Genomic DNA, 24635 nt, shown 5'->3' with positions numbered 1-24635 from the left:
CACTTTTGACGATGTATTGGACAATCACGTCTGCGTCAGCGTGGAGGAAATCGTCCAGCGCTATGTCAGCAGGGACGTTTCCAGCTTCCTGGAGCGATTTCCAAGTGACGTCAATCCCCGGAGTCGATGACGATGGTACACTTTCCGCAGCTGCAGTCGTGCTGGTCGCCTTGCTGTCGACAAACCTGGTGTGCTTGAAGCAATTGCGGATCACGCTGCACCGTGTTACTCTCCATGCCGCAGCCATCATTTCTAAAGCCATGAAAAGATCGACTTTCGTCTCCCTACCAGTGTCGGTGTTCAGGAGAAGCCGCTGGATCAACCTCTCCCGGTAGGAAGACCTCATGCTCCGGATGATGCCTTGGTCCAGGGGTTGAATGACTGAGGTACAGTTCGGCGGGAAGAACTTCAGCTCCACACTTGACAGCTTGACGTCGGCAGAGATGCATACGACGCTCAAATGCCACCAAGAAAGGCTATCTCTTTGTCACAAAGAATGACTGACGGTTTGCTGACACAACTGGCCTCTTGACTGATATAAAAGGCTTCCATTAATTCCCGCGTGGTCTGTTCACTGTGCGTATACAGCACCTTCGTGCTACGCCAGATGGCCGTGCATGTTTTCTTTTTCTTTTTCATTACCTCACACTTTTTGCAGTGGCTGACCAAGTAAGAAAGATCCTTGTCATTTTCCAGATTATTTTTGTGCTCCTGTAACCTTTTATTTAGACATCGTCCTGTCTGCCCAATGTACTGGGCTCCGCAGGAGAGTGGAATTTTGTACACAACTCCTTTGCGACAAGCGACGAGCTTGTTCCTGTGCTCGGTGCCACAACCTTTCCTTTTTCTCGACCGTTCCTTCTCCCTTTGGATTGCCGGACACAACTGTTTTAGTTTGTTGGGAGCTGATATTGCTACATTAACTTTATATCTATTTGCCACATTTTTTAGCCCATGGGTGATACGATGTAGATAAGGAAGAATAGCAACTTTTTTCTTTTTTTCTTGTTGGTTGTTACGTGTAAGCTGAGTGTCCTGCTGTTTCACCCACTTGAGCAAACGAGAGCAGGCGTCGCTTACCGTAAAACTTGGGTACCCGCAAGCCTAATTCTGGATAGCTGAGATTGGAAACTGTCGCTGATAGAATGGTGACAGGATTTTGTCAAGGAATTACGGAGGCAGGAACTAATAATACCATTTTTTACAATTTTGGAATGACCTGAGTGGGAACTAAGGAGCGGTTTAGTAGATCTGGGGTTATACTTCCAGCAGACATGATCGGGACTGAAACACAGGCGCAAATCTAAGAACTGCAACTCTTCCTCGGAAGGTGCCTCGAAGGTGAATTCCAGCCCTGCTCCCCATTTTCTGAAAACCTTCAAAATGTCAGCCATGCGCGTTGTTAAGCGATCGCGTTCAGTAAACACCAGGTAGTCGTCCACATACCTAACGGTCTTTAGGTGCATTCCCGATAGTTCCCTCTCGAGGTCCCTATCCACGTACATCAAAAATATTTCGCTAAGGACCGGGGCGACGCTTGACCCGATACATACTCCTGCCTTCTGTGAATACAGTTTGCCCTGCCAACCTACGACGGTCGAACACAGGTAAAAACGGAGTAGCTCTAGGAAGCTTTCAACTGTCAGACCACACTTCATGACGAAGGCTAGCTCATCATTATCTTCTGTGATGCACATTTTTACACGTTTCAACAGTTTGTCATGCGGGAGGCTGTAATATAAGTCCATGACATCAATACTGAAGGCGACACGGCTTCCTGGGTTGTGATCCTTCAGGAAAGAAACAAGCGTAGCGGAATTTGGAATCCTTAATGGATCATTCAAGCACAGGGACGAAAGGTGTCGTTGCAGAAAAAGTGACACATGTTCCCAACAAACTAAAACAGTTGTGTCCGGCGATCCAAAGGGAGAAGGAACGGTCGAGAAAAAGGAAAGGTTGTGGCACCGAGCACAGGAACAAGCTCGTCGCTTGTCGCAAAGGAGTTGTGTACAAAATTCCACTCTCCTGCGGAGCCCAGTACATTGGGCAGACAGGACGATGTCTAAATAAAAGGTTACAGGAGCACAAAAATAATCTGGAAAATGACAAGGATCTTTCTTACTTGGTCAGCCACTGCAAAAAGTGTGAGGTAATGAAAAAGAAAAAGAAAACATGCACGGCCATCTGGCGTAGCACGAAGGTGCTGTATACGCACAGTGAACAGGCCACGCGGGAATTAATGGAAGCCTTTTATATCAGTCAAGAGGCCAGTTGTGTCAGCAAACCGTCAGTCATTCTTTGTGACAAAGAGCTTGACGTCGTCAATGCGGTGCGCTGAACAATTGTCCAAGAGCAAACAAACCTTTCGATTTTGTCTGCTCATGTCACGGTCAAGTGCCACCACCCAGTCAGCAAAAATGGCACGGGTCATCCATGACCGGCTGTTTGCCACGTACTTGACAGGTAGGCTCCTGTTCCCCTTGAAGCAGTGCGGTTTTGCACTTTTGCCAATAACTAACAGGGGGCATATCTCAGACCCATCCACATTTGTGCACAGCAGCACAGTCACTCATTTCTTGCTATGTTTGCCTCCGTGGTCAAAAATAGCAATTTTCAAAAATTGCGATTTTTGAAGTCTTTAATGTCCCAATTATGCCTCTACAAAATATTTTAGCTGAATTCCAACTCAAGGTATGTATGAAGAAAACGGCAATTTAGGAACGTCGGTGAGCAGAAATTGAACGCCAAGCGCGAAGGTTTGCCCTATTTTCAAGCTGCCGTAGCTCCGCGCGACACAAACCGATCGGCGCCATCTTGGTCTCGTTTGAAAGCTGGTTTCCCGCTCTCCATTTTGGCGCCTCTCGGCACGCTGTAGACCCTCGCATAGTGGAGCCATCAGCACCCATTCGCAAGGGGGGAAAGCGTCGCGAGACAGCTGCCGATTGGGCAAAACGGGCGCCTCCTCAAGGCGCAGTCCTCTGACTGGCCGTAACGCATCCTTTGCCCCCCCGCGGCCGCATTGTTCGGCTCCTTCCCGTCGTCTGCTTTCGCCTGCACGCCCGTCATTTTTCGCGCTCCTCTTTGTTTCCTAGTATTTTTCATTCTGCCTTTTTCCTTATCGTTATTGTAGATATTTTGGCTATTGAATCGCTTCTTTTAGCCTCGATTTTCGTGCTTTTGCGTGTATTTGCCTGCCTGGTGTCTTTGTTCCGTGTGTCACGATGGTGCGAGACGCGCGCTTGAAAGCAAGCACGCGAAAAGCAGTCGGCAAAAAGAGACGCGCATGGAATAAGTAGAGCGCTGCGTCATCGAGAACTGCAGCTTTGGTGATGCCGCAAGCTGCTATACCCTCGGTGGATGCGGCTGGACTGAGCTTGCCAACAACAGCTTCGCCGGTGGACGCGGCTGAACAAACCCTGTTGACGCCAGCATCGCCGGTGGACGCGGCTGGACAATGCCGATCGGCGTCAGCTTCGGTGTTACCGCAAGTCTCTGCAGTGCTGGTGGATGTGCCTGGACTAAGCCCGTCGAAAATGTCGACTTTTGATACGCTGCAAGTCGCTTCGAAATACGTGTCGTCGGAAGCGGCCGAGCCGGCTGACCTAAGCCTAATGTCGACTTCAGCGTTTCCGCACGTCACTTCGGTGCTGACGGATGCGGCTGAACCGAGCTCGCGTGCTCAACGCTTCGACAGGCGCGCGCGAACCTTGGCAGCGCACCAAGCCGCTGCTTAAAATATATTTTGAGGAGAGCTCCTGCAGGGGAGGGGGGGGCTCCGCGAACTTGGCAAAGCGCCAAGACGTTGTGCGCTCTAAGCTGAAGCTTGAACATTCGCATTAGACACTCCTCACTGCCCTGTTTTTAACCTCGCAAGAAGCAGTTTCTCGCTTCAACCAAGGAATGGCAGCAACCAGCAGAGCTGTTGCAGCATAGCTTGGTTACAGGCCTGGAAGCTGCCTCATTGGTAGGAGCCTTGAAAAAGATAAACAGAGGCTGTGCAGGTCAGATAAAGGTCACACCAATGCTGAAAAGGTGAACAAGAGGATGGCCAAGAAGCACAAGCCTGACAGCACCCAGGACTACTGCCCTGGACTTTTGTGAATGTGTGGCAGATTCAAAGAAAATAGCAAGTGATTTTCTTAGCTTTTTTTTTTTTGTCAAGTGCCACTGCAATACAGAGGTTTTCACAATCTTTACATGAACAGATTTCTGTAAATTTGGTGTTTTTGTGTTCAGCGATGACTGGGCTGCATGCTAAAGCATTAAATTTTTCCATATGATCAGTAAACAAAAATGGCAGAGTAAGCAAAACTTTGAATGCAATTTTCTCAGCTTTGCTTTTTCGATCAAATGCCTTTGTCTTACGGAACTTTTCATAATGTTTGCATCAACTGATTTTATTGAAGTAGGTATCATTTTTTTCAGCAACACCTCAGCTACATCCTAAAGCTTTCCAATTTTCACTAAACCCAATAGACTAGCAATTAGGTCAGATGTAAGCTAATTACTCCCACGTTTTTTTTTTCCTACTCTGCTATTCATTCATGACCTATGTGATGACTTTTTAAAAATTTCTTTAGCTTTAGGATGTGCAATGGACCCTTAAAAATGACAGCATTACTTTAAAACTAGTTTTTTTAATTAATAAATCACCATAATGGCCCGTAAGAAAAAACCTAAATAGCATAAATTATTTTGCCATATCTTCATTTCTAGATGAGATATATCAAATCTGAATATATATTTGGGATTAGCATTCAAAGATATATCTGCATGCTAATTTTCAGGAAGATATGTTAAGAAATAAAAAAAAGTTTTCAAGACCCTCATCCCCCCTTAAAATCCAAGCGTCTTCACTGGCAGCATCTCAGTCATGTTGTCCGCCGCCCATGCTTATGCGCCGTCAACGTCCGCAGATGCCGATTCACCGCACAAAACCTTGCCGACGATGTTATGCCTTTCTTTAAAGCGATTCAGCCATCCTATGCTTGCCTTAAAGTTGTTCAGCCCTAGCAAACAAGCATAATTTATGGCCTTCTGCTGTACAATTTTACCGCTCTGGGGCACGGTTGTTGCTCGCGTATCGACGAACCAAGCATAGACAGCCTTGTCGAGCTCTTCATACATAGGTTGCGTCACTTTCTTGTGCTGCGCTGAAGTGCCCGATGAAAGTGCCTTCCTAATGCTGTCCTTATTCTTCAATATCGTCGATAGCGAACTCGGCGCGATGCCAAAATCTGCGGCAATAATTGCCTTCTTCTTCCCACTTTCCGCTTCGGCGATAATTCTATCCTTTTTTTCTAGCGAAATAAACTTTCGCTTTTTCGTTGGCGGCGACATGGAAGAGGCGCTCGACGAGATCAGACTGCAGCGAGAGATCGACGATCAACACACACCGACACACAAGAAAATGGTGGCAAGGGCTGCGGAGAAGGCGGGGAGAGGAGGCTGGCGACTGGATTTGGATTCGTCTTTGGCCCTCGTACGGCCGGCGGCCTTCGCACGGCGCCAACAAGTCCCCTCGCTGCTTCCCTATGACAAATAAACGACTCTGAACCAAATTTTTTAATAAAGAATACATGAAAATGTAATAAACATACATTCCGTGCATTATTTAGCTGCTCCAAGCCACTGCTTTAGCAGGGAATAATCTCGTACAGCACCCAAGTTTTGAAGAAAGGCGGGTCACTGACCGGTGAAGGCTCGCGAAAAATTTGTAGAAGCGAATGCGTGCTCACAAAGTAATTCGTTTTCGAGGAAATTTTAATACATTAACTCCAATGGGGATTTCGCGGGGAATGAAAAATACTGCGTTGTGGCGAAAATTTCGTTGAAGCGGCATTCATTGTGCCGGGATTCAACTGTAGTATTAACGAGAGGGTGGCAGCTATCGTAATTATGCTCAGTAGGAGGTACAAGTTGAAGGTATCCAGGCCAACACGCCTACATTCAGCCATGATGACCAGGCCGTTGAAAGTTTCTATGAAGACGTGAAATCGGCAATGAACAATGTAAAATCACAGTACACTGTACTGATGAACGACTTCAATGCGGAGGTGGGCAAGAAGCAGGCTGGCGACCAGGAGGTAGGCGACTATGGAATAGGTTTTAGAAAAAGCAGGGGAGAGTTATTAGTCGAATTCGCGGATGGGGGGGGGGAATAATTTACGGATCATGAATACCTTCTTCTGCAAGCGACAGAACAAAAAGTGGACCTGGAAGAGCCCCAATGGTGAGACTAAAAATGAAATCGACTTCATACTATGCGCTCTACCTCGTATCGTTCAGGATGTGGACGCCGTAGGAAAGGTGTGTTGTAGCGACCACAGAATGGTAAGATCTCAAATTAGCTTAGACTTGAGAAGGGAACGGAAGAAGATAGTGAAGTAGTAGTCCATTAACGAGTTAGCGATAAGAGGGAAAATAGAGGAATTTAGGATATCGCTGCAAAACAGATATTCAGCCTTAACTGAGGAAGACGATCTTAATATCCATACAATGAACGATAATCTGATAGCTACCATTACGGAGTGCGCAGTAGAAGTAGGCCGTAGGACGGCTCGACAGGATACCAGCAAGCTATCTCAGGAGACCAAAGATCTTATTAAGAAATGCCAAAGCATAAGGGCGTCTAACTCTACAGACAGGATAGAACTAGCAGAGCTATTGAAGTTAATAAATAAGTGTAAGGTAGCCGACATAAGGAAGTTCAATATGGAGAGGATCGAGCATGCTCTAAAGAATGGTGGTAGCCTGAAAGCAGTGAAGAGGAAACTAGGCATAGGTAACAATCAGATGTATGCGCTAAGAGACAAGGAGGGCAATGTCATTAGCAATATGAATAATATAGTTAACGTAGTCGAAGAGTTCTACACAAATCTGTACAGTAGCCAATGTTATCAGAGTGTTAATGAGAAAGACAGTAGAGCACAGCAATGCGTTATTCCGCAAGTAACAAAAGAGAAGTAAAGAAAGCCTTAGGAGCAATGCAAAGGGAAAAGCAGCTGGTGAAGATCAGGTAACAGTAGATCTGTTGAAGGACGGAGGAGAAATTGTGCTAGAAAAACTAGCCACCCTGTATACGCAATGCCTTATGACCTCGGCAGTACCAGAAGCTTGGAAGAATGCAAACAGCCAAAAATAGATGTCCGTAAATTCTGCAGATGAATTTGGTTCATTTTGGATGATATGAATATTTTTCATGACCATGTGAGATTCGTATCATCGAGATTCTGCTGTAACTAGGTGTGGGGCCAGAGCATGCCAAATAGGCGGAACAGAAATCTCGTACATGCAAGGACACTGAAACATTCAACAATTCACCTCATCAGTGGCAGAAAATTTGTCTGTCGAACAAGCAGTCACAGGATACAAATGTCCAGTAAACTCTTGATTATGTCAGCAGCCAATATATATTCTTTATTTTTCATGCAGCAAATAAAATATTACAGTAGACACCCGCTGAACGTTCCCGACTGCTGCGTTTTCCCGGCTCTTAAGTTTTCACCAGCCAGTCCCGACCAAGCTTTCCTATAGAAACACATGCAATACAAACTCGGCTGTTATGTCGCAACTGTGGCAGCGTTCCCACATGCTACGTCGCGAATGTCACTTCACGATAGTGGTTTACCCTGTGCCGGAATTTTGACAATCTACATTCAGCATGTGCGGAACGGCAACGGCACACTGGCTACAGTGGAACTCGATTCCAGCGGCGCTTGGCCACCACCATGTTCGACAGCTTCTGGCATGTTACACCCACACCGACACCGAGCACACCTGAGGGAGGCGTGAATTTTGTTCTGGCTGTTGGTGCAGCTCCATTGCTGATGCGGCGCGAACATGAACGAGAGCAAAGGCACAGAAGCGAATCGATGACAGGCAAACTCCGCACGGGCAGTGCTGCACGACACAGATGAGCGGGTTGGCTCCAACGCATGTTTTTATCATCCGCATTTTCCTCGTCGTCTCAGCTTAAAAACGCAATTTCTTGATTGCAGTAGGTGAGGACTGCGTAGAATTAAAGCAGCTGCTGTGAAGAGAGCGCAAAGGCGCGCCAGCATACCCAATCTCCACCTGCTCCGTGCGCCCACCCTCATTGCTCCTGCCTCCCATCCATCAACAGCTGCTCAGGCAGATGGAGAGCTGTCACAGGGCATTTAGGATTTTCTGTGCATGCGAGCAATCGCGAGAGCTACAAAGCCTCGAAACTTACAGAGAAGCATACCGCCCTTAGTAGAAGTAAAAAGGAAACGACGGACAACAATGCACATTTTTTTTTAGCGTGAAAGCGCTACTTCACTGGCAAAGCTGAAAAACCCGAGGTATGTGTTAAGCCTGAACCTTTGACCTTTGATGGAGTGCCAGTGGCGGAGGCCTTGCTCAGCTGCTCCATCAATGGGCCTCAAGTGCTTTCACACGTCCTCCTCAGTTTAACTACATTGAAACCCTACCATTTTTTTCAAGCGTTTTTCAAGTTAGCACGTATTTTTTTGTTCACGGTCCTGTGAAAGACATAACAGCGAGGTTCTACAGTATTCCAAAATTCTTGAATATCTCCCCAGTGTTAGCCATTTACTGGCGCCGCCATGCGGTGGGACAGCGCCCGCTGATCTTTGTCTTCTCCGGTTGGTTTGTGCGTTCGTTCGCTGAGTGTGTCTGCCTCACTAGTCCTGGTGTGCCCTTCTGCCCTTTCTGCCGGCTTTCGGTGACAATATCAAGTTCTCCAAACACGAATATGAACCAAATATCAAAGATATTTCATTTGTATTTGAAATTTTGAATATTCACGCACCCCTACATATTAACCACAGCAAACAACATACACACTTAAGTGCAAATATGGCACTGCTTATAATCAACCTGATGGGCAATGTGCCTAAACAGTTCCACTATTTGTGTGAGATTCAGAGCCAAATGCAATGTTTCAGGAACCACACCCTGTGGTGTAATTGGAAGAGAAGTGACAGCAATGCTTCGTATGCATTTTGCTACTTTAGTCCATCAAAAAAGTTGATCCTCGAGTGCACCACACCAGGTCCTGCTTCTTGTCGCAGCATAGGGCTGGAGTTTACGGGGCACTCTGAAAGCTGGCAGCACAAAGTGCCGCCAGTTTTCCAACTTAGCCAACGATTAAGCGGAAATACTCTGACGGCACATCCACTGCACCACTATGGAACAGTGTCCACACTTCCAGAGACAGTGTATTACAGTGAAACCAGATATAACGACTTATTGCTTATAACCTCAAATTTTTTAGATTTATCAATTGTCCCAGTGCTCCTAAGTAAAAATAAACCATATATAATGATGCGATTATCGGCGAAATAACAGTACGATAGGATTCTGGCCGCCTAAAAGGTGTTTATCAACAAAGCGTCTGAAAGTTCGATAAAAAAAGAATATATTGAAGTGAATGGTGTGAAAACTCTATGATGGGGCGAAATCCATGAGGGGTCTTTGCATACAGCCTTGGGAACCAAGCAGCTATCATCGTTTTAATTGCTGGAGGGAGGAGGGAAGAGCTTGCTTGGCCGCTGCTGCTGCCAAAGGCCTTCTCATAAGCTGTTTGTGCGTTCCTGAAGTGGGTAAAATGACTGGGACTAAGCGCAGGGCGATTTCTCGGACCCCACCCCCACACATTTGTTGTTGAGAATTACTTCCTTTTTTTGAAGGGTTAGCTTTTCTTAGCTCTTTCCTCTGTTTCGCGCTGTCCAGAGCACAGACCTCGGTAGCACACCAAGTTGCAGTGCGCAATAACGTGATAACATGAGGGTGTGTTTAGCTTTTGACAGGCCGTCTGGTGTGGGTGGCTCGCTCTGGCGAACCTGGCAGAGCGCCAAGACGCTATGCGCCCTGGAGCAGTGCCAGTGGCAGTGGCTAAATGCATGGGGGAATATATATGAGTTTGTTTTCATTTTTTTTTCCATTTTTTGCTGGTCCAGATGTGACGATTCGATTTTACAGTTTTCTCAATATCGTTATAAGTGGATTGCACTGTACTTTACATTACCAAGAGACAGCAGACAATGCTGACAGACACCGTACAGTCCAGAGAAATTCTCACTGTGAAAAGAAAATACGGACAACAAAATGCATACAACACGCATGAGCTGAATCAAGGCTTACCAACTATTCCAACAATAACGAGCTTCCCAACAAGCAACAAGAGGTCGGTGACCTTGTCCAGCACGACCACACGCACAACGTTGCGCATGAGCAGCTTGAAGGCTTCCTTCGCTGAAGTGCAGAAGTTCTTGCCATAAATGGCTATCTGCATTGCAGCAAGAAAAATGTGCCACCATGAGAGCTTGCGTGGCAACAAAATCTGTGCCCTTCCCACAAGACACACCACAAGAAACAATGAATGCACGTTATTAAGGCATGCACGGCAAAAAGAAAACTTGAAATGTAAGCCACAAAAGCACAAAAGAAATGGAAAGAGCACTACAACAACCAATATCCTTCAAACCAGAAGCACAACACAGTACATGCCAGTAGAGGCGGAAATGGCATGCAGCAAACACTGTGTTGATAAAAGGAGGCCTTAATTATTTCATAGGAAAGTGTGCCTTAGAACCTTTCAGTCATGTATAATAGTGCACCAGTACCAATTTAACATCTTGAGCCACATGAATGAAGCCAACATTCACTATAACCAATGAGAGCATAGAGGATTGTTCTTCTTTTAATGGTGCTAGTCAATACCAGATATATAAAATCCAGATGTATTGAATTATTGCTTATACAGTAAAAGCTTGTCAATTCGAACTCGAAGGGACCCGGAAAATTGTTTGCATTAAGCGAAGTTCGAATTATCGAATGGGCGCCAGAATGAGTGGTTATAGCACCCCGCCACGCGGGCAGAACCCCAAGCAGTCACATCTAGACTCATTACCGCGAGCTGGAAGCTACAACACGTTTATGCCAGGCATATTCTGAAAATTAAATTCATCCGGTCCTAATGTCAAATAAAATAAATTGATCGGCCAGTTATGCACCAGAAACAAGCATTGGAATGCATTCGCGTGAGCAGCGAGCTTTAGTGTTGGAATAAATGATGCTATTTATGCTCCAAAACATATTTATTTGCGGGGAAGGGTTGTCAAAATTAAAAGTAATCGGTGAAGTGCATTTGCTTATGTTTCTTCTGCCGAGACTTCATCAGCATCATCTGCAGCTTGCCCAAAGCTCCTGCGCAACGTCAGAGTTCTCACTGACAGAGAAGTGGCGTGCTGCAGCACCGAGCGCCAACACTACTTCATGTGCACTTGGCGGTGGCATAGTCTCGTTGCCGCCTTCGGACTCATCACTTTCGGCTGTTCTCACCGCACGTGAGCCCTGTGACGTCTGCTGGGAGCATGCAGCCTCAATAACATCGGCGCCACTCAAGGGCTCCGACGCCTCCATGCTGCTGTACATGTAGCTCGCACTCACGGCACCAACAAAAGTTGCCATCACCCGAACCGCCATACTACATTGCTTACACCACGTGATCGCAACCCAGATACCGCGCCACAATGAAAACCTAGAACGGCTTGCGCCGAAGCATCAGCGGCGCAGGCGAGTGCTCCGGCAGCGAAAACCTGCTACGGCATGCACCGGAACGCGGGCTTTGTGAGCCTTATGCATTCGGCTTTTTTTTATTTTCCATTGTTTTACATATCTGGTAAATTTGGAGCGTGTTTTACTCACCATGGGTGAACTTCTATCTACGAGGAATGGTGTCAGCCAGTGGCTCCTAGTTCGAATTAAGCGTAGCGGGTGTTGCCCTGTTCGAATTATCGGGAGTTTTCCCCCATTAATATACACAGGGCTGTGCCGGGACCCGGGCGTCAGTTCTAATTAACTGTAAGTTCATATTAACGAGCTTTTACTGTATTGAACTCCTCTTCAGTGCAACGCTCAATATATCGAACTGTGCACCTATGGACAGCAAAGCTCAGAAAAAACACACACACAAATAGCAGGTTCTGTAGGATACAGTGAGAAAAAAAAAGCCAGTGAAAAAAAACAACTAGACCAATGCCATTTTCAAGTAAGATAACATGAAGTTTTGTTGACTTTCTCAGTCTTCAGCTCAATAATATAGCTCTGGAAGGCTATATTATTATACGAAGACAAGTCCCCTTGTCGTAGCGTTGGCAAGCACCCCTGAGGGTTTCCCCTCCCTTGTTCACTTTGTGTGTGTCATTGTTTTGATGTAACACATATGTGGACACATCTACAGTCGCAGACTTTTTTCGGACTCCAAAAATTCGGATATGCTTGATATGATTCGCAGCACCGCCACTCTCCCCATAGACGGTAATGTATAACAACTGCCGAAATTTCGAACACCATGCAACCTCTCGTTTCATTTTTCGGACACTCCTTGAGCCAACTCAATCGACAGCATCTGCCCCTACCGACTCTGGTCGATGCATGCTTTGACATGCTGAATGCCAATTTTGTTTTGAACTGTGCCTCCTTGCTGCCTTACGAGGTGGCGCTACTGCAAACGCCCACTCATTATCATCATTCCTGCATGTTCTGGTAGTGGCTACAGCAATTCCGGCCTCAGCTTAGTCGCCTAAGCACCTAAGCCAAGCCACGTCTAGGCAATCCAGCAGCAGATCCATTTCCTTCTTCGTGTACGACGCTGCGAGTAGGCCACGTTTTTAGTTTGTGCGACTAGTTTCTGTGGGTGTTTGCCTTGTGTGCTGTGTTGAGGTTGCGGTGATCCAACTCAGCACACAGAAACATTGCGTAAGGTGAATAATGGCGCTGAGAGTGCCCGCGTAGTCTGCGCTGGGGAATGCTGGTAAGCGTGGTAAATATACCACAATGACAATGGCGAAAAAGATGGCCACTGTTCAGCAAGCGCGGTGCTGACATGCGCAGAACTCGACGACGACGTGGTCATTCGTAAGGTTTCTGCTGCCCTGCTGAACAATGACTCGGAGTCTGAATATGACGCGCCATGTGCACTGCTGCCGTCGCACGTGGACCTTGTACATGCAGTGACTGTCCTTTAAGCCTTCTATAGTGACCGCTCGGCCCTCTCAGAGATTCAGGCTGATCTGATTGAACGTAAACGGAGCAGCATGCAACAGCACATTCACGATTTCTTTAGGCCTATTGCCGAGCCTGAGTAAGTACGTGAAAGTGAAGGTTTTTTTTTTCTGAATCTGTTTTTTTGAACACCTGTTTCTTTGCACTTTTCAGCAGTCCCTGTGAGCTCTGAATAAATGGTGGGCGACTGTAGTATGCTCGCATATCTTCTTTAGGGGCACTTGTGACAAACAAATTTTCCGATGCCTTCAAGGTCATCCAACCTACTGCATTTAGTATGCTGCACTTTCATCTTTTCATTGGATCAGTTTCACAAATATAATTTTTTACTACCACCCAAGGTTCCTGCAGCAGCAACTAAAAGAAAAGTGAAGGTATTCATGGCTACCATATGTTAATGGCACAATAAGGATCCTTTTACCAAAAGCCTTCGAAACTAGCAAAAGGCATTTACTATGAAACCAACCTTCACCTGTGAGGGACATTATTCCATTGCTGGCACACAGTTAACCTGTGCTCATTGGAAATGAGAACAGTCAAAAGCTCTTGAAACGCACACCACCACGCATCTCCTTTTATAACCTTCGAAGTGCTGACAGGAGCCCTATGAGGCAGCCATACCATGATGTAGGCATTCTTGTTCAAGAACTTGAGGAATTTCTCGAGGCACCAGAAGCAGCACTTGCAGCACCTGGAAACAAGACAGGATTAACGCACCCCAAGGCTGGGATGACTGTCGGAGGCACACATGCACTCTGACGCAGCACACGACCACCAGCAGCACTCCTCCCTCGGCTGTCGCACGAAGCCGGAGCTCAGGCCAGCACACAATGTGTCAACCATTCACCACCCAACAGGGAACGAATTCTGTCACAGGGCTGTGCAGAACAACTGGCAAAACAGAGTGAACCATGAGCAACCAAGTCATTTCCCATTCACATCTTCTACTCGGAGCATTTGGAGTGTTCATAATATACAATCAAGTAACAATCAAACCCAGCTAGGACAAAATTCATGGAATGTGAAAAAAATTTCGTTAGAGCGGAAACTTTGTTATGTAACCAGCCCAAGACATCATCCTTCGTTGCTTCTCTCATCCCAACACTGAAGCTATACACGATTTCAGCATTCAGTGATGAATCATGAGCTCATTGTTGTGCACTGCAATAGAAATCCCAATGGTTGAGGCCTTCCGACATTTCTTGACCCATTTCTTGGGCTTGCAGCAATGGTTGTCTAGTAAAAAAAAAAAAAATATATACAGTCGAGCCCACATATAACGGCCCCACTTAAGACGAACTTTCGCTTATAATGAACGAGACCTGTGTGACCGTCAAAATATACATTGTTTCAGTGGCACAAAGTCACATGTATAACGAACGTCATTAAGCCCTGCTGATCGGTTACAGCGAACGGACGGCGTAAACCCGGCACCGCGATGCGAGATAACCTGCCTCCGACCCCTTTGTGCACCCGACACGTGGCATGTTTTCCTGAGGCTCGGCGCAGGCCAACTGCCCGCCCCATTTCGCGCCGCTCTCGAGCGAGCTACCCTTCCTCGCCGACGCGCCTTCCAACATCGCCCTTCCGCCCCTCCTCGCAACTCCGCTACCCCCTCCTCACTCTTGCAAATCCATGCGTGGCCTCCGCGATCAACCACGCCGCCGCTGGTGCCAATCGCGGAGGCCACGCTCCATGAAGCAGGCCTTCCGTGGGAGCCAAGAGGTGGCTGCATTGACGCTCACGGACGCCCCTCATTGGTCTCTCCACTGGCGCTGTGCGTCTGTATCTTTAGCTTGACTGGCTTGATTGCCGCCTGTGTGCATTGCATGTATACCCTGTCGCGCGCTTTTGTCAATCTTGTTGTTTATCATGTTGCGGTGCGGGTGTTTCGCTGGCTTCCTTCAAATCTCGGGCCTGGTTGTAATTCGGGATGGCGGACGGGAACACCGTGCCCATTTGCCATTGTATTCAGCGGTAGAGATGATGAAAGCGGCCTGGGCGGAGGTGACGGCCACTGGCAAGTGGAACTGCTTCCACAAGGCTGGCTTCGTCGACAGTGTCTGATGCCGAGCCTGATGCTTCGGAAGACGACCAGCCCGGCGGCGATTTGTGGCAGCGCGTCGTCGACTCCGACATGGGGGTCATGACTTTGGCTGGAGTGATTTTATTTGTTGATGACGACGCCAAAACCGCGCAACCGTGCACGGACGAGGGCATTGTTTCTGGAGTGCAGGACGCGAGTGACGTGGAGCAATCAGATGAGGATGAAACTTCGGAGCCAGCACCCATAAGCGCGCCTGTAACAAAGAGCTACATAGAGAGCCTCAGACAACTTGTCTATGCCAAGGGCCTCGGCTAAGCGCACGCTTCTGCCTTAAATAAACTGGAAACCTCCCTCATCGGATCTGCGCTGCAGAAACAGATGTCCATCATGGACTTTTTCGCAAAGAAAAATTTTGTGTTTTGACAAGGAACTGTCTTTAAACCTGTGGTCCACTTACTAAAAACTTCGGGATACAATGAACGGACACCACGTGACGCTCATGTTCGTTATAAGCGGGCTCGACTGTATACCCGAAAAAAGAAGGAAGCTTATTTAAAGTTTTTAACCATCATGAAGCAGGAAGAAAAGCACGAGAAGTGGACAACAGTGTCCTGCGCATTCTGACGCTTCGCATTCTGGCACTCCTAAATAACTACCTCAGTTCAGATAAGAGTGAGTGTTAAGTCATCCCAGTACACAGACAACATGGCAACCACTTTTATACACTCAGCACCCTATCGCTGCAGCACTGCACTGTCGTCAGTATGTCTCAGCACATATGATGGGGCAAAGTCCAGGGGCAGGCTACATGAAGAATTTACTTGCAGAGTAAATTTACTTTGTCAGTAAACTGAGGACAAGGTGGTGGATTTCCTCTAAGATATTCTCAGTCTGCCCCTTTCGCAGCAGGAAACATGGCAGCACTCATCGAAGCAAGAGGCCTTCACATCATGACATAACTGCCTTCGTTCACTCGTGGTGCAGCATTCTCACAAAATACAAATGGCAAGTTAAGCTTTCTCTTTACCACATTTCAAAATCTGCACTATGTGGATTTTAGATATGAAATGATTTCACTTTAAAGATTGCATTCAGACTTTCCGTGAGCGAAAGCCTAGTTGGATGCCAACTACAGTCACTATGAAAATTCAATGCAAGAAGTAGCGAGACATACAAATGAATTCTATGTGAATTTCTTATACAATTTTCTCCAGAATTAAACTGCTTGTGCAGCCACCCCAGGTGGAAAAGTGAACATGTCCCGACAAAAACTGCACACGGCCTGCCAGACAGGGGCTCAAAACGAAGACTAAGATGGAGAAAAATGCAAGGCATGTCTTGACGTGCATTTGGAAAAAGCAATCCAATGGCATTTGCTTTCAAGACTACCATTTTGGGTTGTTGAGCTGAGAACCAATTTTGAATGTGGTAGCGTGTCCTTTACACTATGCAATTCGTATAAGATAAGCAGTTGTTGGCATTGGCAACGAAGTAGTCGCCACTATGAAGCATTTTATTTCTAATGTGCAGCACTTGCTTTGAACTGCGTCGTCCTAGTGCTCCTCCACCCATGATCTCAGTGAAGCCATATATCTCGCACTCATGTTGCTGCTTTCTCTTCACAAAGTGGAGATTAAGGAACTCTGGAAGAGTTCCTAACATGCTAACTACTCATTTGCAAGCCATAGGACGGGCTGCAATGTTGCAGGCATGCATGAACAAGTGTGCGAAGTGGTCACCAAGTACCAACCCACAGGAAATGACAGCCCCATCATTTTAATTAAAGAGTGTGCTCACTTAGCTGGCTCTTTTCGTAAAAGCAGGCAATGATGCTAAATTCTGAAGTCAGATGAATGAAAATCAACAAATTGGTGGCGTTATGTTTTCTATGATATTCAAATAAGTTCTCAAGTTAAATTTTAATTGAAAAACTTAGCTTAAGTGGAACTCCACTCTAAAAACTGTTTACTGTGAGAAAATTTGTAGAAGTATTGTGACGAAGATGACGAAGCTGGCAGTGGCGCGAGATGGAGTGCTCACGCCAGGTCAGCAGCCATTAAAAATCATCTCTCTGCCATTGTTCATCGTGTCTCATTCTTCGGCTGGCCGCCACGTAACAGTATATTATATGCAAGGCCCTTTGTTTTTGATTAAAACAAGGTACAGTCGACAACCGAAAATTTGGACGCTTAATTTTTCTGACATGCTTGATTATTCGCACTTTTCCCCGGCACCGTGACATGGCCCATAGAGCCAATGTACAAGAGTGCCTGAAATTTCAGACGCACTGCAACTGACTGCTCAATTTTTCGAACCTCGTTCGCACTCGCTGCCAATATTGAAGCCGCCAAATAATGTGTACAGTGGAGCCTCATTAATTTAATCTGCAGGAGACATCAAAAACCTGATCAAACAAAACGAAATTCAAGCTTAAAGAGGGCCTCTTAACTTGCGATGCTGAAATTCTGCACGAGTCGGCACAATGCCCCCTCATGGTTCCAAATTCGTACTGTTCTTGAATGTTTTTTGCCCCAAATACGAAAAGAGCTAGCAGCGAAGCGCATGGGAGGCGTATGGCTTCACGGAGATGGCGAGCGTGGGAGGAAATGGTGATGCATTTCAAAGCGAGGTCAGCGTACCCGAGGCGAAACGCATCGCAACCTTGAATTTTCTATCGTAAAACCGCAAACAGCTCGCGTTTCGATGACAGACAAGACGCCTCTCATTATACGCAAGCCACCACGGAATGCATATTGCCGGATACGATGCCGATTTTGGCTCAAGTTGCTAGGCCTAATGACGAAGGCCAATGTCGACAGAGCGCTGGCTTTGGCTGTTTCTCGGTTCTCATCTTCCGCTATCTTATGTTCCCGCTATCTTTGCCTTCTTCGTCAAAAGTGCAACGAAGCTAGGGGCTGTGTTTTATTGTGATGCAGGCCGATTACGACGAGCGGCAAGCTAGACCCCCCAAAGTCGTCCTCCCGATTTGTTAACGTAGCTCCTCGCGTCGAACACGGCAAAGGGCGTGCGACCAGCAATCGCTTACGACCAGGCAGCAGCTCGACAACACCGTTGTTCTGGCTTGCAAGCGTGACCTGTGGGTTGCCTTCTCGTTTGAAGCAAAAACTCTTAGAAATGACGTTTTTCGCGCGCTTTCGAGAATTTTGTCTGCTTTGGCTGATGTGAAACGGTTAGGCTTAGCGACGACTACGGCAGCCAGGGAGCAGCTCAGTTCGCTGCCGAAAGCTCACCTCGCTCGCGAATCACAAGTGTGAATGGGCTCATAATCGGAGGGAGACTTCTTTTGTGCTTTTTGGCACGTTTGGTAAAATTTTGCTCACCGAGACTAATTCATCGGCGGTATTAATTTGTCACTGCATGTGCAAAAGGGTTGCCGCCGCGTTGGCGATGCCTCCGCTCGCCACTTCGCTGTAAGCGGATCAAGCTCTTCGTGCGCTTCAAGTAATGCGGCTTAAAATGCATGCGTTTGGGTCGAGACTGGAAGAAATTTTGAATAAAGCGATATTTCGAGTAAAGCGATTTCGCTATAACGAGGGATTACTGTAATCCTATGTATCTGCAGTAAGACACATTCAGAACTGACTGAAAATCCGGGTTCTATATATCCGGGATCGATTGTAATACCCGATTTTCAGCTCAGAAAATGGAACCTGCTTTCTACCTCCTCAACTGAAAAAAAAAACAGAAAACCCAAAACTGAAGGTCCCTAATTTTATAGTTAGCTGATGACGAAGTGAAAATACAGCCAACTGTTCATCATTCAAACCCACAGCGAACCAAAAATGTGTTATGATTATGTGGAGTTCGAATTAAGAAAAGCCTTTTTAATGCATTTGATGCTGACAGGACTACAACACCAGTTTAAATGAAAGGAAGTTCAAATTAAGCAACTTCAAATTAACAAGATTGCACTGTACTCCACTGTAGTGGAAATTTTGCTTTAGCAGCCTGCAATGTATGGGGCTTCAACTGTAACACAACAAGACAGCTGACAATGCTGCTCACGTGAAGAACAAGATCACAGAAAAAAAAAAAATGGCCTTGGCTGACTGGCAACAAACTCTCTCTCATGTTGTGCTCAGCTCTGTCTGTGCGAGAATAGCAGACGCAAAGAGCAGGGCATGACACAAACATTGAGACCTTGTGGTGAAACAGTCAGCCCCGCAAGAATGAAGCAAACTCTGAACATACACACATGTTCTTCCCTGAAGCTCACCTCAAGAGACACTTGGTGAACTCGTTGTCGTACTTCTTGAGCTTCTCATCAATGTACTCGAGGACAATGCGGATCACGCGCACTATGGTCAGGATGAGCGAGCCGAATGCAACCGAGCCCAAGTGGTACCTGCACAGGTAAAAAAATGCCACCTTGCACTGTCCTCAAGGCGTGGCAAGCAACACACTCCACAGTCTGAGGATACACTCACCAGCAGAGAAAATGAATTAAAATGCAGCCTTCCTCAGTGCCATAAAATGTCAAGCCGCATGCACACAGCCCAGACTGCCCACTCGCGCTACCATTACTTTTTGCATGCCCCAAGGGGGATCCCCATTGTTTATCAACCGTTTATTAGTTCAGATGCCTCGAGCCCTCCAACAAGAGTTCAACCTCATGCTAACATAGTGTCAGAAAGAGGAGATGAAATTAAAGTTCCATTCAATTTGGCTGCACTAGATCAAGGAGTGAAACACTTTTGTAATCATTTTGCCAGTGCAGCATGCACTTGCTGCACTTTCACCTTCGTTTTGCAAAAGTGCCCGCCCAGCGCAGCACCAGATCTTGGCTGGCTTGCACTCTCCCAAGTGGAAGTGCAGCTGTAGTGAGGCAATACAGCGATGCCCATATGTAGGTCGGAGAAGATATCTATACAGTCTAAATGAAATGGTGGCAGTTCTTTCTGGAAAGGAGGAAAGGAATTTCAGTTTGAGAAAAAAAAAAAAAAGCACTACTTACACAAGCCTAGATTCAAAGATTGAACCAAGTTTCCGAAAGTGCCATGTAAGCACAGCTGACTGCTGTTCAGTTCAGGGACAGTTTGGAAGCTGGACTGCCATTCAGGCAAATGGCAGTTGAAACTGTCAATGTAACATAGATGGGCAGGTCATCTAGTCCAAACTATGCTAACATTTTGGGGAATTCATTCTGCCACATTCCAGTAAAGCAATGACACATACAAAAAGTACACTCCAACACTGCTTTCCAGAAGCCAGTTTTCCATTTACTGATTTAAAAAATGCCAGCTATTGTCCAGCGCTCATTTCCACCAACATATTCGTCTCGTCCTTTGCAGAGGTTTTGCCTTTTTCTGTGCATCTTTTTATGGAGGAGGCCCCATGGCAGTTCACCTTCAGAACCTCAATATGTTTCAATTTGTCAACCCCTTTTTTTTTCGGCATGTTCATAATTCGAGACCAACACTCATCATGAACTCACTGGTAGCACGGCTGGATGGGAGGCTAGTTGGTTCACCCCATCAAAACCAAAACAGCCCTGAGATAGGACAAAGCCCTGCATCCATAGCAGGTGATGAGGCCTGTCACCTGCTATGTTTGCAGTGTGTACTGTGAACCATGGCTAACTCACCACCTACACCCACTTACTCAGCTGCCCAGAGATGCTTTAAGTTACTCCACACTGGTGCAGCATGTAGGCAGTTTGAAACTTGAACAACACTCTACAGTCGCATCGGATTACCCACCAGTGATTCATTAGGAATGGCAACCAGACAAGCACTGAAAAGGCCTTAATGTTTTCTTTTTTTAGTGCAAAAGCACTTCTAGCTGCACTGGTTTTCAACAGCGTGTGTCTATGTATGAAGCCTCTGAATAGCAAGTGTAACTGGCTCACTGGTTCAGTGGACACCTCAATCACTCTGGGAGTAGGGGGTGGCATCCACCTAAAAATTGAGGAAGTTGTGCACCTTTTCTTTTCTCAAAACCAGGGCAGACTTAAGACTGTTGATTTTGAGGAAAGGAAAGGCACATAACTGGCTCCCTGGGTCAGTGGACACCTCAATCACACTTTAAGGAATGTGGCGGTAGTGTCCACCTGCAAAAAACAGTGCTTTTATTTTGCACTTAGCAATGCTATACTGCCAGCCATTTTTTTTTTAAATATACATATACCATATAAACGCGTGTAAGGGCCGCACTTTTTTTTTCCCAGGTTGGAGAGCCAATTTTCCTGGTGCAGCCCATACACGCGATGTGCGAAAAAAAATAAAATTTTAAGTGAAAACACACCAATCAGGAAATGAGCGGCATTTATTCTACGTCCAGTCATCACTCACGAAGTCACTCACGGAGACTCCGAGCTGGTGCTCTGCTCTGGTGCATGCTCATCCCACAAGAAGTTGCGCAGCATGTCTGCTGTCAACGCGTAGCTGTTTTTCTGCACTTCCATCCCATAGCAGAGCAGCTCTTCTTTCAGTTCGGGAAACTTGCACGACTTGCCTCGGAAAGCGCACTTTTTGCAGCTTGTGTTCCTCAATGCATCTTTTTGGTTGCACCATCATCAGACACACTTCTCGGCCACGTCGAATTTCCTGCCCGCCGCACGTTTGCTGTGTTCGAGAGCAAACTCCCAGCCGTGTAGCTATTAAGGTGCTTGCCCATCGTGCTAAAATTGCAACACTTGGCGGCAGCACATGAAAGCCACAACTACGGTGAACTAGCATGCTACAACTCCAGTGCCTTTGACAGCCACAATGACAGCCACAAAAAGCTGAAGCTAGTGATACTGATGCCGATATGGATAGTGGGAGCTCGCGGCAGAGGAAAAGCTTGACGACGATTATGATGAGCCGCGGCATCAAGCGCCATCCGTGAGTGCCACCTGAAAGCTCCTGCGAGCGTGCGTGGCCTCCGCGATCAAACGCAACGTTGCTTGCAGCCGCAGCTGATCGCGGAGGCCACGGCGCATGCATTTCAAAGGCTATTAAGGGTCAGGGAAAGTTCGGGTGCGGCCCGTACACGCGTTTATACGGTATTACATTTTCTGGACTGAAAAGAGAGGCACTGACGAAATTAATGCACAAAATGTGCTGCCAAATGTTAAGCAGGCCTAAGTTTCATTTGAGACTGCCCCGCTGAGCTAAATGGTGTTCTGGTAGCCACACTGACTATGGCCAAGGTCGGAGTGCATGAGCACACCGACTTTTTGGGATGGCACAAGATGGTTGTTTGCAGCCATAATCAGCCAGTACCAGTCACCTAATAAAGAATTTACATTTCAACATACACAGGTGTTGATAACGTCAATCCGAAGTTCTAAAGGGCACTATTCTAAATTCATATTATTCTTGCCGAGCTTTTTACACAGTCTTTACAGTAAAGTCTGCCTCCTTGCCAAACATTAACATGGTAGACTAGAGGGCCAGTTGATCTGACATACTTGAAAAGCAAAAATAGCACTAAAAACAGCACGAACAACCATGCCTCATCTTGGTGTTATTTTCAGCTTTATTAGTCCATAAGCACTAGTCCAACAGGTACCAACCCCGAGCAAAATTCTCTGTTGTCTGTTCCCTTGTCTGTTTGCAGCTGGCCTAGTGCGAGTGCCCTATCACGCGGCACTGCCAGCTCATCATAGTCTTCTACATAACACAAATCCATGCTTTCGCACTGACTCAAATGTATTAAACATTGTCTGTATTTCTGTTATGAAGGCGCTTGTTACACACAAGCCAGGTCACACAGTCGTCTTAATTATAGAGCAGTATCTGTGACCAGTGTGCCTTTAGGCTGTCGGAACATGCTGCATATCCCAACCTTCAAAGAGCCAAATACCGCATAATCTCATACAAGGGCCGCGCCGATGTATATAGGCCGCATCCCGTTTTGAACTAGATAATTGAAAAAAAAAAAAAATATTCGTGTATGGGCCGCACCTTCAAAATTCACACTTGAATTAAAAAAAAAAGTGCGGCTCTCACATGAATTTAGACGGTACTTGTTTGCTAACTGCCAGCATGGCTTTAGGAAGTTTATTTTGTGTGAAAGACAGTTGTGCTCCACTGCCAGTTTTTTTCAGGCTCCTGATCAGACTAACTGCATGGACACACTCACATATTACATTCGATCCAATGCTTTCTTTCTTATCATCTGCAATGTGCCTCCGCTAATAAACATGACTTATCTTCAGAGTCAATGGACTTCAAGGGTACCTCAGGGGTCAGTGCTGGGTCTGCTGTTCTAATCTACATAACCGACTTACCTGTTTTAATTCTTAACTTAGGCTCTGTTATACTGCGTACGAATTACTAATGATGATGGTGCCACTACCATGCAAGGCATTGGTGGGTGAAGAAGGGACTGCAGCTCACCGAACAGTGATCAATAGCCCATTGAGGACAGCAAAGAAGGGCACATCCTGGGGCTTGCGGAAGGCCCAGTAGTAGGAGGCAAAGGCCGCAGCCAGTGCCACCTGGCCCAGCCCCACGATGAAGAACATGCCCCAGATCAGGCCGATGAAGTTGTAGATCTGCAGTCGCGACAGGTGCTGGTTGGCCACATACTGCGTGAACTGGCACTTCAGCCCCTGGGCATATTCCTTCACGCTGTCCAGTGCAGTCCGGTTGGCCTCCTGCACACCACACACACACCGGTGTCTTACCCTGAATACTTTCTTCTCCCATGCTCTGAAGGCAGGGCGCAAGATGTTGGAAATCACAAGGCTCGTGTGCACTGATGGTGTTGGTGGCTGTGCCCCAGCATCACGGCCACGCCAGCACTACCAGCCCTGGGCTGTTTGAACATTTCGAATTTTGCAGCCTTGCTTCAGAGCTAGAAAACATTTTCCCAGCGAGACAGAGAAAATTGGTCTCATTAATGGGTTCTTTAGATGCAAACGGTGTGCACATTTAGTGCCTTCAATATTGAAGCATAAAGTTAGTGCGAATTAAAAATGCTTGTGCTTCCTCCAGACGACTGCAACCAACACTATTTCAGTTCCACTCTTAAAACCTTTGGCACATCCTGGTTGGGCAACCCTGCATACTGCCACTAGGACAATAGTGTTGGCCCCTGAAACAAGCAGACTGCTGCCCCAGCACCCTAGACAGGTAAGTGGGCCATGAGGACAATATTTTCGTGAGCACCGCAGCTAAATAGTGTACAGGTGAGGTTTTTGAGCCCCATAAGCACAGAGGAGGCCAGGAGCATGGGACCAACAACTTCAGTGAACGAAACACATACAGCCCAACCCAGAACAACGAACACCACTACAAAGAAATTTTCATTGCAACAAAACAACAGCAGACAGATCTTTCGGACTACGATCGGACTTGCACGAATTTAAGACTTTGCTGAGTAATCGTCATGCACCTTATGCGAATGCGCACAGATTTGCGACCAATATTTCAAACTCTGCACAGTCCGAAAGTTATATCTTTCGGACTAAAATAGATGCTAGCGATACTGCGGAGATTTCTTTTTTTTTCCCTAAAGTTTAGTTTTTTTCTATCTCACATGCATGCACCCACAGGTCTCATGGAGGGACTAAAGTTCATGGTAG

General features: G+C 46.6%; 1 protein-coding gene across 1 annotated transcript in view; it reads right to left on the bottom strand.

The window, feature by feature from the left end:
- The window catches only part of Ctl2 (Choline transporter-like 2), a gene marked incomplete in the record, with an annotated part of 162290 nt that overhangs the window by 31336 nt on the left and 106319 nt on the right, over positions 1 to 24635 (bottom strand). The window contains 4 exon segments of the mRNA XM_077650539.1: positions 10129 to 10273; positions 13675 to 13744; positions 19338 to 19466; positions 23446 to 23705. Coding sequence (XP_077506665.1) covers positions 10129 to 10273; positions 13675 to 13744; positions 19338 to 19466; positions 23446 to 23705 — 604 coding nt within the window.

Source organism: Amblyomma americanum, chromosome 1, assembly GCF_052857255.1.
Source record: "Amblyomma americanum isolate KBUSLIRL-KWMA chromosome 1, ASM5285725v1, whole genome shotgun sequence".
Classification (NCBI taxonomy): domain Eukaryota; kingdom Metazoa; phylum Arthropoda; class Arachnida; order Ixodida; family Ixodidae; genus Amblyomma; species Amblyomma americanum.
The sequence above is the reverse complement of the archived record's forward strand: the minus strand, read 5'-3'. Positions and strand labels throughout refer to the sequence as shown.